Genomic DNA, 15,499 nt, shown 5'->3' with positions numbered 1-15,499 from the left:
TCATAGTTAGGTTGACAGTAAACTCTTTCTGGTTAAGGGTAGGACTAATTATAGAATACATTGGGCCTTAAAAATGCTGTTGTTTATATTAAAAGCACAAGCCAGAAACACATTTTTGGTGCAGTGTACACTGTGCTAAGCCATTTAGGCTGGTTTCCCAAGTTGAAGGAAGAAAATGAATCCTGAAAGGGTCTAAAGAAACTTAGAGTTTAGGAAGCTTGAGGAAACCCTACATAAAACTCAGGAGAAGAAAACAGTTCCAGGGATGCTGTATAGGGACTGAGAACCAGAAACCAGGAGAGGCAATGGAAAAGGGTAAGGGAGCACAGGTGCCTCTTTTTTTTTTTTTTTTTTTTACATCTTTCTGGTCTCTATCAGGAAAGACTTGTGCGAAATTACAATAAATAGGGACCCTGAGGAGTATTACTCTTTGGGAATGACACCAAGAAGCTACTTAAGGGGTGCCTGGGTGGCTCAGTCAGTTAAGCGTCTGACTCTTGATTTTGGCTAAGGTCATGATCTCATGTTTGTGGGTTCAGGCCCCACATCAGGCTCTGTGCTGACCCAGTGAAGCCTGCTTAGGATTCTCTCTCTCTTTCTCTGCCCCTCCCTGGGTCATGCTGTCTCTCTCAAAAGAAATAAATAAAAGCTTCAAAAAATTAGGGGGAAAAAAAAAGAAAGAAAGAAATTACTTGAAACTTTAGTACAGACTGATCATGAGGATAAAATATTTTTTAGTCCCCATTTATGGCTTCACTATTCTTACCCCATGTAGGAAAGATCTTATTTATTTCTCTGTGACTTCCAGTGTTGGGTACTGTCACCTTTGCATTCCTGTAGCATCTAAGAAATAGAGAACTATTTGGATTTTATTATTTTTAAAAAATTTTTTAATGTTTATTTTTGAGAGACATAGTGTGAGTGGGGGAGGGGCAGAGAGAGAGGGAGACGCAGAATCTGAAGCAGGCTCCAGGCTCTGAGCTGTCAGCAGGGCTCGAATCCATGAACTGTGGATTCTGAGCTGAAGTTGGAGCTTAACCATCTAAGCCACCCAGGCACCCCTGGACTTTTATTATTTTTAAGAAACCAGTATTTCTTTTTATTATTTATGCATCCATGTATGTCACCCATAAGACCAGATGACTGGATTTGTCAGAGACCCTTAGAAGGGCATGTGTAGGGGTATCCAGGTGGCTCCAGTTGGCTAAGCGTCGGACTTCAACTCAGGTCAGGATCTCACGGTTCATGGGTTCGAGCCCCGCGTCGGGCTCTGTGCTGACAGCTCAGAGCCTGGAACCTGTCTTCGGATTCTGTGTCTCCCTCTCTCTCTGACCCTCCCCTGCTCACACTGTCTCTCTCTGTCTCTCTCTCAAAAGTAAATAAAAACATTTAAAAAAAAATTTTTTTTTTTTTACAAATAGTTTATTGTCAAATTAGTTTCCACATAACACTCAGTGCTCATCCCCACAAGTGTCCTCCTCCATGTCCATCACCCCCCTCCCCCCCACATCCATCAGTCCTCAGTTTTTGTCAGCATTCAAGAGTCTCTCATGGTTTGCCTCTCTCCCTTTCCCCCACCATTTCCGCCCTTCTTCTTCCCCTTGTTCCTCCGTCAAGTTCCTCCTAATCCTCCTATACGTGCAAACATATGATATTTGTCCTTCTCTGCCTGACTTATTTCGCTCAGCATAACACCCTCAAGGACGGGGATTTGGAGATTGGAACTGGCCTGGGTTGAAAAAAATTTTTAAAAGAAGGGCATGTGTATTAGTTAAGATGCATTTTTCTATGACTTTAGAAGTCTGTATTATAGACATCTGGTCTTTTTATTTATTTTTTAATTTTTTAACATTTATTTTTGCGGGACAGAACACAAGCAGGAGAGGGGCAGAGAGTGAGAAACACAGAATCCGAGCTGTCAGCACAGAGCCCAATCCAGGGTTAAAACCCATGAACCATGAGATCATGACCTGAGCTGAAGTCGGATGCTTAACTGACTGAGCTGCCCAGGCGCCCCAGACATTTTGAGTTTCTCGTTCCCATTAGGTATAAGAATTCCATGAGGATGAAAAAAAAAAAAAAAAAAAGAATTCCATGAGGATGAGAACCATGTCTTATTTATACATGTGGTGCCCAGTACTCTAGTACCCAACCATGGCTTTCAGAGGACAAAAGATCTTGAATGGATGAATTGAATAATGGGAACAGTCTACCTGCTTAGTTAGGATGTGGTGTCTGAGTATTTCTTTGAAAGTACTCTTCACTCTTGTAAGTACTTATTTGATGTTTGTTTCTCCATGAAAGTGTAAACACCACTAAAGGCAGCGACTTTTTTTTATTGCTGTATTTCCAGCAGCAGGCAAAATATCTGGCATAGTAGACCCTCATATCTCTTGAATGAATGCCTAAGGAGAGTTTTGACGGGAAACCAGGGAAGAACTAAAGGAGCCATGAACATGAGGTGGATTGGTGTGCTTACCAACTAGTGTGTTAACTGTAGAGCAACCAAGCAAATAAACATAAAGTGAATAAATGACACTGTGTGCTCATAACTTTTTTTTACGTTTATTTATTTATTTTGAGAGAGTGGAAGTGGGGGAGGGGCAGAGGGAGGGAGAGAAAGAACCCCAAGCAGGTCCTCATTGGCAGCATGGAGCTTGTTCCCATGACTGTGAAATCATGACCTGAGCTGAAATCAAGAGTCAGACACAACCAACTGAGCCACCCAGTGGCTTACTTATTTTAATAGAGTTTGCTCCCAAGGGCTCTGTTTTTTAAGGAGTTTAGTAACTTCAACAATTGACTATATATATAGTAATAAAGAGGAAATGTGGAAGGGTGGCCATTACAGAACATATGAAGGAAAAACTATGAATTCCAGGGTCTGACCTCTCTCATATCCTTCATTCTTTTCTTGTAAAACATTAATCATAACTTGTACTTTTGATATATGACTTGCTGTTTGTTTCCCCACTGAACTGAAAGCTTTATGGGAGCGGAGACCACAGATGTATCCAGCACTTAACATGGGGCCTGATACAGAGTAGTTATTTAGTAAGTATCTGTTCGATGAATGAATGAATGAATGAATGAATGAGAGAATGAACAGAGATCTGTCTCCCTATCCCAACTTCCAGTCTCCATTTTGGTGGTAATGCTGTAAAGCAACCCAGGCAGAAGAACATGAGGAGTACCCTCTTCTGGGGACACCCTTCACCTGTTTATATAGTCTAAGGGTGAAACTAGTGTGTATTCAGAGAATAGCCTTTGGTTCTAAGTGATAGGTGATGTGGTTTTACAATGGGTATCACTAAATGATTTTTTTAAGGCATAGGAGACAAATAGATCTAAAACACACCAATAAAGTAGGTGTAATTCACTGCTGCAAAGGTGAATATTCTAATTATTAGTATGCTAAGCTCCACCTAAGGCTAAAACCCACCCTGTTTCTTCTCTGATCTTCCCAGTGAAACAGATTCTCCAGTTTGAAGTTAGAGGTGGTGATATCTCTTGTTGAATTAAGTTATATTTGCTTATTTATTCTGGGACTGGTACCTAAAGGGAGAGGGGAAAACAGTGGACCAGTTATTAGGACATCTGGCTTTGGAGATGTTCCTGCAGTCAGAATCTTACTTGAAGAGGTTTTCCTGAACAAAGGATGATGCCAGGGGAGGGTTTTTTTTTTCGTGGTCATTCCCATACTAATCTCCTTCCTGTTCTTTTCTGCTTCCCTCATAAATACTTTATCCTATACTCCAGAAGCCTCTGTGGAATCACTAATGCATAAATATGAATAAGGTGAGGACAACCTGCCAAGATGCACATCTCCCTCCCCAGTGACATTCAGGACTACCGACTAGTGGAAGCCATAGTGCTGGGCTTGAGGACACACCACTTATTTTTTGCTTTTTCTTTCTAGTCCTGACTGATGCATTTGTTTGAGGTGTCCCGTTTCTTGGACATTACCCCTTGAATGCCATCAACATACTTCCATGATCTCACAGGGCAGAAATATATGAAGTTTACTCCTTTGCTTTGATTTCTCAGAAAGCCCGTTATACAAAGAGCAATTTATCACCTTTGTTTGAAACAGGTAGAAAACTTGATTAATTCTGTGGGGAGTGGTTTGTTTTCTTTTTATTCCAACCCTTTTCTGGCAGGCAACTCCATGGATTCACCATCTATCAGCTTTAAAGACCTCCTTCCATCTATATGTAGGCTGCTCACACAGATCCATTTAGAAACATATGATATATTAAATTTGTGGAACTCAATAACAGTGAAAGGATAAAGACTCATGCATGTACACAAATAGGTATTTTGGTTTAGTTTTTATTGACTTGAAGAGTGGAGAAAAAATCTGAATGGTGATGCATAATGAATAGAGAGATTTTGTCAAATCCTTACTCTTTTGAATCTACTTGGTCTAGCACTGCCTGTGAATATGATCATTTGAACTTGTGTCTGATACTTCTTAGTGATGGTAGATGTGCATTAAATGTACTAGCACATAGGGCTCTTGTGCTCTTTACTGAAAGTGAGTTATTAAAAATAATTCCTAAAGTCTAGACACATACAGGCATTGTATTTAGAGTGCTTAGAATTGAGAGGAATTAGTTAGGCCAAGGGGCAATTCATAGAGACAACCTATTTCTTTGTAGTTGAAAGTTTTAGAAGAAGGATCATTGTATATATACACAGCCAAACAGATCAGTTCTAAAACAAAATCAAGTAGAGACTGACAACTGTAGTTTGGAGTTTATTGCTTAGGTCTTTTTTTTTTTTACATCCTCCTTACAAACATTGTTCAAGTTGGCCTGGGAGGGTTGTGCACCATATAAAACAGTACATTATCTACAGTCAGATTGTAGCAATACCCGAGATACTACTGATACAGGGTGAATTCTTACTTGAATCAAGAACTTGGTCAGATTTCAGATAAGCATGGAGTTTAGAGTTCACTGCTGAGAGAGGACTGGATGGAATTTTCAGATAACTGGACTTTAATTTCACTTAGTTTTACAGATGGAAAGATTTATTAGATAAACTTTCTTCTTTGAGCTAGGCTTGTTGTAAAAACAAGAGGTAAATTGGCCTCTACTGTGTTCTCCATAGAAAACTTGAATCATAGACTTTTTGCTCTCATGAAGCAACAGGTCTTTCAGTCAGGAAGTTTGTATTATATCCCTGATGGCCCTGTATATAGATGAGTATTTAGGATGGCTGCTGATTGATATTTCAAACTTATTTTTGAATGATGGCCAGACTTTTCATTAGTTATTGTTTCTTTGAAGTGTTCAGACTTCTTAAATTGTATTTAGATTTCTCTATTCTCAGAAATCAAATCAATTTGTTGTATTTAATCATTTTCTGGGGCACCTGGGTGGTGCAGTTGGTTGAGCATCTGACTCTTGCTCTCTGCTCAGGTCATGATCTCATAGTTGTGAGTTTGAGCCCCACATTGAGCTGTGTACTGATGGCGTGGAGCCTCCTTGGGATTCTGTCTCTCCTCTCTGCCCTTCCCTGCTTGTGCTCTCTTGCTCGCTCTCTCACTCTCTCTCAAAATAAATAAATTTAAAAAAAAATTATTTTCTAATAGCTCATCTTACACTGGGCTTTACAAACACTATGTATAAAAGACGACAGATATTTTCCCTTTTTTCCTCTTACTTTTCTTTCCTCTAAGGAGATGAATGGCATAGAATTAAATTCCCACACCGTAGAACCACAAAGACCTGGAATGAATTCTCATGCCAGCACTTTAGAGCTGTGTGACCCAATGCAAAATTTTGAAGGTCTGATCCTTAGTTTCCTTATCTATAAAATGGAGATAATAATTGTACCATCCTCATGGGGCTTTTTTTTTTTTTTTAATTAAAATAAGTCACTTAACAGGGTCTGACACACAGCAACACTCAATGACTCCTAGCTATTAACTATTTGCATTTTATTTTTATAATTAATGTTGTTGCTAATCTATGGTTCTAATCTATCTGAAATCAAATTCTCAATTTAAATTTATTTTACTGAAGTATCACCCAAACTCCTTTGGCCCTGGCCTGAACCATACATTTTCCTCAGTCCCTTTGTCTGTCTCACGAAAGAACCCACCCAGGTGGCCATGCCTGCTGTTTCTATAGCTTCTGGAAGACTCTGGAGAAGCAGAGAAGTAAGGAACCCAAGGTTTGGAGTGAGAATGTTTGGGTTCAAATTCTCTTGCACCTCTTATTATTGGGATAATCTTAGGTACATTACTTAGTCACGCTGGGCCTTATTTTTTCTACCTGTAAAATGGGATTAGTAATGCCCATGTTTCTCCGTAGTGGGGTGTTAGAGTAAATGAATTAAAACATGAGAGGACATCGAACGATGTTTGGCACAGAGCACATCTTCTATAAATGTTAGCCAGTAGTGTGGCTGTTATTTTATCCATTTATTTTGCAAGGCTTTAAATGTTAATTTGTAAAAAATAATAGTTATAACCTCTTGATTAGATCTCTCGGACTATATGTATTTTCATTTTGAGATACAGTTCAATTCAAGAAATAGTTATTAAATGCTTACTGTGTGTTAAGTGCTATGTAGGACATATATTAATAAGATATATTCTCTACCCTCCAGGAGTTTATAAACTGGTAAGAGAGATCACTACATTCAGGGGCTAACTATTATACAGGGTGAAATATTACTATACTTTCTATAACAGATAAAAGGTAGTTGCTAGCAGATCTAGAGTAATTCTGCCTGCTGGGGAGTCGGGAAGGTCAGATGGAAAGGGTAGGCATTTCCAGGTGAAGTGAATAAACAGTGGGCCAGTATATGATACTTGAGGAAGAGTCGTTAGACAGCCTTGATTGGGGCACTTACAGTGGGAGAAGTACGCTACAAAGGACACAAGCCAGGGAGTGCTCAGTGCAACATGGCAAAACTGTGGCACCGGTAACTTCGTAAGAGGAGGAGTGTGAGGGAGGTAGAGGAGTTGAAGTTGGCTCAAAAATTTTTAATACTAGTTTAGGAGTCAAGGAGAAGAGGGCTTTGCAGATAGTGCTTCCGTTTAAAGAGAGGAGGATAGAAAGTGGGTTAGGTTTTTGGGAGAAGGACACTTTCTACTTTGGACGTGCTGAATTTGAGATATAGTCAGGAGCCTAGAGTTCTGCCATTCTTGGAAGCATTCTTAAAAACTACTCTATGAATGGAAAGGGCAGGTATCAAGGTCATGTGATTCCTAATAGATGCAGGTCTCCCTCACATGTGACTTGCAGAGACCTTATAGTTGAAGACTTAACATGTAAGGGGACTCTCCCTGGCTCAGGGGATCCTCCTAACCCTCCTTCTTTGAACATTTTTCACACTTAGCCTTTGAATGCAGGCTGTGCCATGGTCACTCTGTGTGATGTGTGGCGGTAATACCCTTTAGGTTTCATTGGCATTTGAAATAGAGATCACTGGATTTTAACTTTATAAAAATTCCTATGGAGTTGTTTCATTAGGTGATTAGAGTAGAAATAGGAGAAACACTTGTCGCCCTCTCCTAGCCGGTATGTGCTTTGACTCATGTAGCTTGGTGGTTTCACCTCAACAGAAAAAAGCTCTAAATGACAGTAAGAGGAAGAAAAGAGTTATATTAATGGTAACATGTTTTCTGGCCGAGAGAAATGCATTGCTCACTAAAAATAGGTATAATTTTTAGTTACAAAAGAAAAGATTTTACAAAGAGCCAGTACTTCCTGATCTATGTGAATACTGTGTCTTCGCTGGACTCAAGATGGTAAACACATGCTACCAGGAAGACAGCGTAGACCATCTAGAAAGCCTTTCCTGCTGGGTGTTGGTCCTCATTATATTTCCTTTGAGTTAAGAACTTGTGTTTTTTTAGTCTTAGGAGGAGGATACAATGTTGTAGGAGGTTTTGAGCAAGAGGCAAGACTTTGGTACTTTGTGGATTGTTATCGCCCTGCAAGACCCTTCGCAACTTCCTCTCGCCGCCCACAGCAGAATACGGAAACCCTGCTGTATCAGGCCACTTCTGCAATTACAGACAGTCACAGTTAAAGGGACCCTTCTTTCACACTACACCCTTCTGTTCAGAGACCTTCTTTGCATTTGAAAATGTGTCTTTTGTGGTGGAATGCCCAACTGAGCCTCCTTCTCTCCTCTCTCTTTGACACCCTGCAGTGTTGCAGTTGAAGCTCCAGCAGCGCCGGACTCGAGAAGAACTGGTGAGCCAAGGGATCATGCCGCGTAAGTGCCTCTCTCTCTCAGCATTTGATAGAGTTGCGTTTTCGACATAGCTTGCATTGCCTAGAATGCCGTGGGAAGGATCTAACAAAACAAGGCCAACAGATTTCATTTGTCACCCTCTTTCTTGTGCTTTTCCACATTCAGGGACTTTCAGTCACTAGTAGTTAACTGTCCTTATTGATCAAGTTCAGTGAAACAAACAGCGTTAGGTTTACTGGTACCATTGAACCATCCTTAGCTTTTGAATTGCACCTTTCAGGGGTTTCTACTCCCTGTTACACTTCCCTTTATAGGAGGAGCACATCTTGAGCTGGGGTTTTATGAGAAAGAACCTACTTCTTGCATGTGTTTTGCCTTAGGTGTTCAGGTTCTTGGGAAAAGAGAAAACCCTTTTCCATCTGGTATTTTGAATCAACTGTTGTTTTCTTTAGAGGGAGATTATCAGATACCCTATGGCTGGCATGGGTGTGATGGTGCATGATGGGGTTCTTGCAGAGCTGGGCTTACCGGCTGCTCACCAGTGAGTGTACAACTCAGTACATCACTAGGGGAGAAATGAAACCAACACTGGAATTTGTTAGAAGTAAAAAAATTTGCTTTTAATACCAACAGCATTATAAAGTGGAAGCTGGAACCAGCAAGATTTTCCTCTTTTTGACATTTCTTTTTAAGTCATCAAGGAGAGCTTACGCTCTCCTTGCTTTCTTTTGTCTTGTGTGTTCTTACTACTTGGACACACCCTAATGAAGTTTTAAAATTATATAAATAAATAAAAGGAAAGAAAAAGTCCTATAACAACTTCTAGCTTCATAGACAGAGAACTGATGTTTTTCACCTTAATGCAGCATTGACCTGCGGCCACTGTATTTTCCTAATTTTCATTCACTTACTCATTCAGAATATTTGAGAACCTATATGTGCCCGTTGATGTAGCAAGATAAATCCAGCTCCTGCTCTCAGGATTTTTATGTTTAAAAGGAGAATAGTGATAGTACACAAGGAGACAAACAGTATAATTTCAGAATATGGAAATTACATAATTTCCAAGTTTGTTACGACATAAGTTAACTGGTTGGTGTCTTAACAAATGATAGAAATGAGACAGGGTTACTTTGGATAAGATGGTCAGGGAAGACCTCCCTGAGGGGGAAATACGTGAGCTGAGGTCAGAAGGATGAGATGGAGTCAAACGTGCAGAAGCAGGCAGAGAGCCAGGGGAAAGGGAGACCAAGTGTAAGAGCCTAGTGCAGGTGAGAGCCTGTCATGTTTGAAACCATCGAGGAAGCCAGTGTGGCTGGGGCCTGCTGAGTGAAGGGAGAGCAGACCAAGTTAAGATTGGCAAGGTGGGCGGGGCTAAATTGAGGGATTGTCAACTACACCGGAAGAGGTGGCTTTTATTTTAGGTACAATGTGAAGCCATTGAAGCCTTTTAAGCAAGTGAATATGGGATTTGATTCATGGCATGGTAATGGCAGGTCCATTTCTAAGAGCTAGAACCATATAGCAGGTGTAAGGGATCTGAGATCTATTTCTATCCTAAGCATCAGCCAGGAACTTAATTAAGTCTCAAATTCAGCTTCGAATTTACTGCAGTTAACTACCAAACCATTTACCCACATTATACTGCTATCTTCTCTGGCTTTCCAGTGAAGAGCATCCCACCTCCACTCCTTAAAGAGTCATATAGAGCAGATGGCTTGTGCAGTGGATCAGTAATGTGATGAGGTGGGGCAGTGATGTGCTTTACAAAAACACTCCAGATCTGCCTCTCTGTAAATCTTTGCAGGGGGACAGGTCACCCAGAGTCTCATCTCCTTGTCCCTTTCACCAAGGGCATCATGTGTTTAATGTATTCTTTGTGCCCAGGGTAGTCTTAGATGAAAGAAATATGGGGCAAGTTGCCTGCCCTCAAGACATTTAACAGTTTATTTGGGCAGCTAAAATTTACCAGCGCACAAAATAAAGAGCAATTCAGCATCCTGTGGGGTGCTGACTAATTACAGTACTAGCTGAGAGCATAATACTACCTCTCAGGATCTGTAAGATGTTCAGTGTATAAAAGCCTTGCATTATTCCACTAGTCTTTCAGTTGGTACCAGGGGCTACTGTAGATCACTGTTTAATATGATTTATTGTGTACAGTCTTCCTGTTTAGCATTTCTTGTAGTATTCTATGTTGTTAAGACAAATAAATGATGTTTCACTTACTGCGGTTGCTTATAGATTTCCCTCCAACTGCACTGTGAGCTCCTTGAGAAAGTACCTTATTTATATTCCTGTCACTAGTGCCAGGCACTGAATGAAGGAATTAAGACATTCGGTTGTGAAGTGTGATACGTGTGTATGTGAAGGACAGACAGACACAAAGAAGCAGTTACTAATCTGTTGCAAACTCATTGGAATTCTGGAACAATACTTCTATCAGGAGTGCAAGTTCTGGGGCCCTGGGTGGTTCAGTCGGTTAAGCGTCCGACTTCAGCTCAGGTCATAATCTCATGGTTCGTGGGTTCAAGCCATGCATCGGGCTCTGTGCTGACTGCCAGCTCAGAGCCTGGAGCCTGTTTCAGATGCTGTGTCTCCCTCTCTCTCTGACCCTCCCCTGCTCATGCTGTCTCTCTCCCAGAAATAAATAAAACATTTAAAAAAAATTTAAAAAGGAGTGCAAGTTCTAAAATGTTTTCAATATCTAATTGTATACTCTGTGTTGTTCTCTGTATCTGTGAAGTGAGAATAATTGCCCTTCCTGTAGGATTAGAGATGATCTGTTTTTGTGAGAATACTGCATCTTTCTCCTACCAGGAACCACCTTCAGCTATGGACACAGTCTTGGTTTTCAGCTTTTCTAATGAAGGAAGTAGGTAGCAAACTCTTAGATTATGGGAGTTCTAGAATGTTGATTCCTGGGAATAGTTTCAGGTATGACATTCTCTGTTCACCTGTGTAGCTGGTGATACATGGATAGGGTCCTGAGCTCACAAAGATGAGGTTCATTCTTTTGTTTTGTTTTGTTTTGCCAACCTTGCATCCTCTGAGTGAATTCTTCTTCCTTACCGCAGTCCTGCGCTCTCTACCTTAATTCTTGTTGTAACCTCCCTGACCTCCCCACCACCTACTGCCATCTTCCACCAGCCCCACTTCTCATCTTCCACTGCACATCTTTCAAAGAAAATCTGAGCAGGTGCTGGAGACAGCTTGTAAATGACCAGCAAGTTGTTGTTGACTATTGGAGATTTGGAGACCTGAACAAGTAACATCTGGTTGGAAGGGCCCATTTCTTTCCCATCTTACTGGCCTGAGGAGTTTCTGCAGTGTGTTTATATGTAAGTTTGCTGTACAGCTTAGGAAGTAGGTAGGTCCTTGAACTGGTGGAAAGGAGTGGTGTAGTCATGGCTGCATTCTGCCTCATCATTTCTGTGTTTATATCTTTTATCAAGTTCTTCTCATTCCAACCTTATTTATAGCGCCGGGAAGAAAACCCACCCACCTCAACTCCCAGAATACTCCTACACAGTTCCCATGTAGGATGGCTCTCAGTTCAGACAGTGTATCTGTAGGACACCATGTCTTCAATGGCACCCTTTGCCCTTAGGGTGGTTGAGGTTCTCTGCATGTCATTCTAAGTTGGAGTATGACCTTTTGTAAAGTGCAAGGAAGGAAAGAATCTCCCAATTCCTGCATACCTCCCACTGCTGCTTGATGTGCTCTGTTCATGGCCTGTAAACTATGGGGTATGGAAGTTGGTTTCTGATGTGTTTTTTAAACAGGATCATTTCCCAACGTCTGTCATTCTCATCATTAAATGTGTCTCAATTTCAACACTATATAAACCCTACCAAATACAGAGTGCCAGATAGCAAAGGATTACATATTCCAGGCCCTGAGCTTTCTTTAATAATGTCTGAAGCATCGCATATCTTGAGGGAAAGGAAAGATGGCACAGATAGGAAGCTGATGTTTAAGTCCGACGAGTAAGCCGAGCAATGCTGCTGTACCCAGAGTGAAGACTCCTAGAAGAGATGGGTCATGTGTGGTACACTTTGTTCTCAAACACAGCTTCCCCCCCAGCCTTCCTTCCTCTGTGACATTTAAAGGTGTACAAGGTCATAAGGTTTAGGTGAAAATTAAGAAAAATGTTCTGGCAGTGAGAGCTGCTGCAGAGGAATAACCTTTTAAAGGAAAGCATGGACATTCTCCTGACCCTCAGACAACTGAGAAAAAAGTTTTCATCTTTCTGAATATGGAAAGAAGAACTTTATCTGCTTCTTCCTTCTTAGCCTTTTGTTACTCTATTGTAAATCCTTGAGAAAAGCATAGAGTATAGCATGTTTCTAATGCTGTAGTTAACTCTCAGTTCATTATTTTCCCGTGTGCATGTAGTAGAAAAACCTTGGTACCTTGGCAAGCATATGAAGAAATCAGTTTTTGTCCTGTAGATTCTCTAAGAACCTTGTTCCATTGCTTGAGTGAGCTTGTTTTTTCACTTTGTTTTTTATTTTATTTAAAGTTTGTTCATTTGGGGGCGCCTGGGTGGCTTAGTCGGTTAAGCGTCCGACTTTGGCTTAGGTCATGATCTCGTGGTTCGTGGGTTCGAGCCCCGCGTCGGGCTCTGTGCTGACTGCCAGCTCAGAGCCTGGAGCCTGTTTCAGTCTGTGACTCCCTCTCCCTCTGACCCTCCCCTGCTCACACTGTCTCTCTCTCTCTCCTAGAAATAAATAAAACATTAAAAAAAAATCCTTAAAAAAAAAAAAGAAAGAAAAAAATAAAGTTTGTTCATTTGTTTGAGAGAGCAAGCATGAGCAGGGGAGGGTTAGAGAGAGGGAGAGTGAGAATCCCAAGCAGGCTCCGCACTCTTGGTACAGAGCCTGATGTGGGGCTTGAACCCACAAACCATGAGATCATGACCTGAGCCGAAGTTGGAGGCTTAACCAACTGAGCCACCCTGGTGCCCCCTATTTTTTCACTTTACATGGCATTTCTGTGCAGCCAGCTGGTGCCATTGGTGACACTTATCCACTGAATGGTTAGAAGAATCCAAAGAGTGTGAAGGTAACATAGTCCAAAGAGGCCAGCCACTTGGTATCAGTCCAGAAGCCTCTCAAACTACCGAGCCCCTGAAGGGTGCTCAAACATGTGGCTAAGTGAAAAGATGGACAAATTGGTCTGTTGTGACTGGATCATAGATCTACAAATAGGCCTTGTGTATCTCACATTGAAACTGGAAAGAACAGTTTTATGTAATGAGGTCCCCCCACTCTGTACTTTTAATAAACTTTGCCATATCTTGACTCCCTAACCTTTAGTTCTGCAGCTTGATACCTTTGTCACGATTCAGCTGCCACTGTTAGCCAAGTGACACACATAGAGACCGTGTGGCCCTGTTGTAGCACTCACAGCTTATCTGTCAGTTTACTGGGCCCCAGTGTTAGCTGACGATCTCCTGTTCCTCTGATTATAGCAATCTCTGCACCAAAAAGAAATTTCTTTTTTTAAATTTCTTTTTAAGTTTATTTATTTTGAGACAGAGCGAGAGAGAGAGAGAGAAAGAGTAAGGTAGGGGCAGAGAGAGAGAGAGAGAGAGAGAGAGAGAATCCCAAACAGGCTGTGCACTGACAGCAGCCCAGCATGGGGCTTGAACTCACAAACTGTGAGATCATGACCTCAGCTGAGATCAAGAGTCAGACACTTAACTGACAGAGCCACCCAGGCATCCCAAGAAATTTCTTTTAAATTCTAACAAGAAATTTTTCAATGGCTTCAAGTATCAGGATTCATTACTATGATCCCTTTGTCTCCAAAGCTGAATTTCTTCTTAATAATATTTTTATTTGGGAATTGTTACTTATATTATTCTTTACCAAATGTACAAACCGAGTTCCCAGATTATTTTTCTCTAGTACAAATGGACCAAATCCATTTCGGTAAAGCTCTTTTAAAACTAATTTTTGTTTTTGTAAACCCTAAGAGGATAAACCAATCTCCTGAGCCTCAGAGTTTCTTGTAGTGAGAAAGAGGCTATAATTTAACTTTGTCATCTAGTAACTTGGGGATGGCATGGGATCTTTTCCCAAGTTACTAGGATTCAAAAGAACTAGCTTCTAGACCAGTCCTGTACAATAGCATTTTCAACAGTGATAGAAATATTATGTAACACTAGCCAGGAGCCACAAGAGATGCTGAGCACTCAAAATGTGGCTAACTTGAGTAAAGAGCTATTTTTTTTAATGTTTATTTATTTATTTTGGGGGGGAGAGAGAGAGCGCGCGCGTGCATGCGTGCATGTGTGCACACACTTACGCAGTGGAGGAGCAGAGGGAGAGAGAGCATCCCAAGCAGGCTCCATGCTGTGAGCACAGAGCCTAATGTGGGGGGTCAATCTTATGAACCATGAGATCATGACCTGAGCCGAAATCAAGAATCGGATGCTTAACTGACTGAGCCACTCAGGTGCCCCAAGAGCTGAATTTTTAATTTTAATTAATTTAAATTTAAATAGTACTGTATGGCTGGTGGCTATTGTATTAGTGGAGTTTTAGACCTTACTCTGCCACTTAGGAACAAGGTGACTTTGGGCAACTCTTACCTTTCCTGAACTCAACTTCTACTTTTATAAAAAGGGGATAATAACCCTTCTTAGCTACCCACAGAGTTAGTTTGGAAATATGAGATGGTGTATTGTTCGTGCTTTTGAAGTATAGGCACTGTTATTTTCAAGAATGAGAGGACCATTAGCTTGGCTCTATCTCTGGAAGCAGTACACACACACACACACACACACACACACGCGCGCGCATGCACATCTTACTAATTTCTCTCAAAACTAGTGTTTGGGAACAGGAGTTAGTTTTCAATAAATAACCTTTCTTGCATTTTCCTCCTTACCCACAGATTAAAAAACAGTTGTTGAAAATCGTGAAGAGTCAAAGTACCACTAGCCAACATGGTATTCTGTTATGACTATTCCCATTTTGGTTGTATGTTAACAAGACTATCATCTTATTAGCTTGCTGTCTCCATGGCAGTGAATGTTTCTTTTTTAATCTCTCTTAAAACAAATGAAACAAGGGGGTTGGAATAATGTTTTTTAAAATTTCTGGGCAATTTGCCAAGAGATGGAAATGTTCACCAGTGGGGACACAGAAGTGATTTCAGGGGAGATGAGGGTCTGGTTTGAGGCTGAATTGCCCTTTTCTTTTTAAAACTTAGATCTAAATTGATAAAATTACAATCTTCAGGGAAATGTCATCTGTCTTGCTTTTTA

General features: G+C 40.9%; 1 protein-coding gene across 2 annotated transcripts in view; it reads left to right on the top strand.

Annotated features, from left to right (window-relative positions):
* Nucleotides 1–15,499, top strand: part of MRTFA (myocardin related transcription factor A) — a 100,162-nt gene that overhangs the window by 50,717 nt on the left and 33,946 nt on the right. For both annotated transcript variants that reach the window (XM_039235709.1, XM_039235700.1), the window contains exon 2: nucleotides 8,176–8,241. In XM_039235709.1, coding sequence (XP_039091640.1) covers nucleotides 8,176–8,241 — 66 coding nt within the window. The remainder of the gene's footprint in view (nucleotides 1–8,175; nucleotides 8,242–15,499) is intronic.

Source organism: Hyaena hyaena, unplaced genomic scaffold (assembly GCF_003009895.1).
Source record: "Hyaena hyaena isolate Hyena2069 unplaced genomic scaffold, ASM300989v1 scaffold_4, whole genome shotgun sequence".
Taxonomy (NCBI): domain Eukaryota; kingdom Metazoa; phylum Chordata; class Mammalia; order Carnivora; family Hyaenidae; genus Hyaena; species Hyaena hyaena.
Note: the sequence above shows the minus strand (reverse complement) of the source record. Positions and strands in the feature narration are given on the sequence as shown.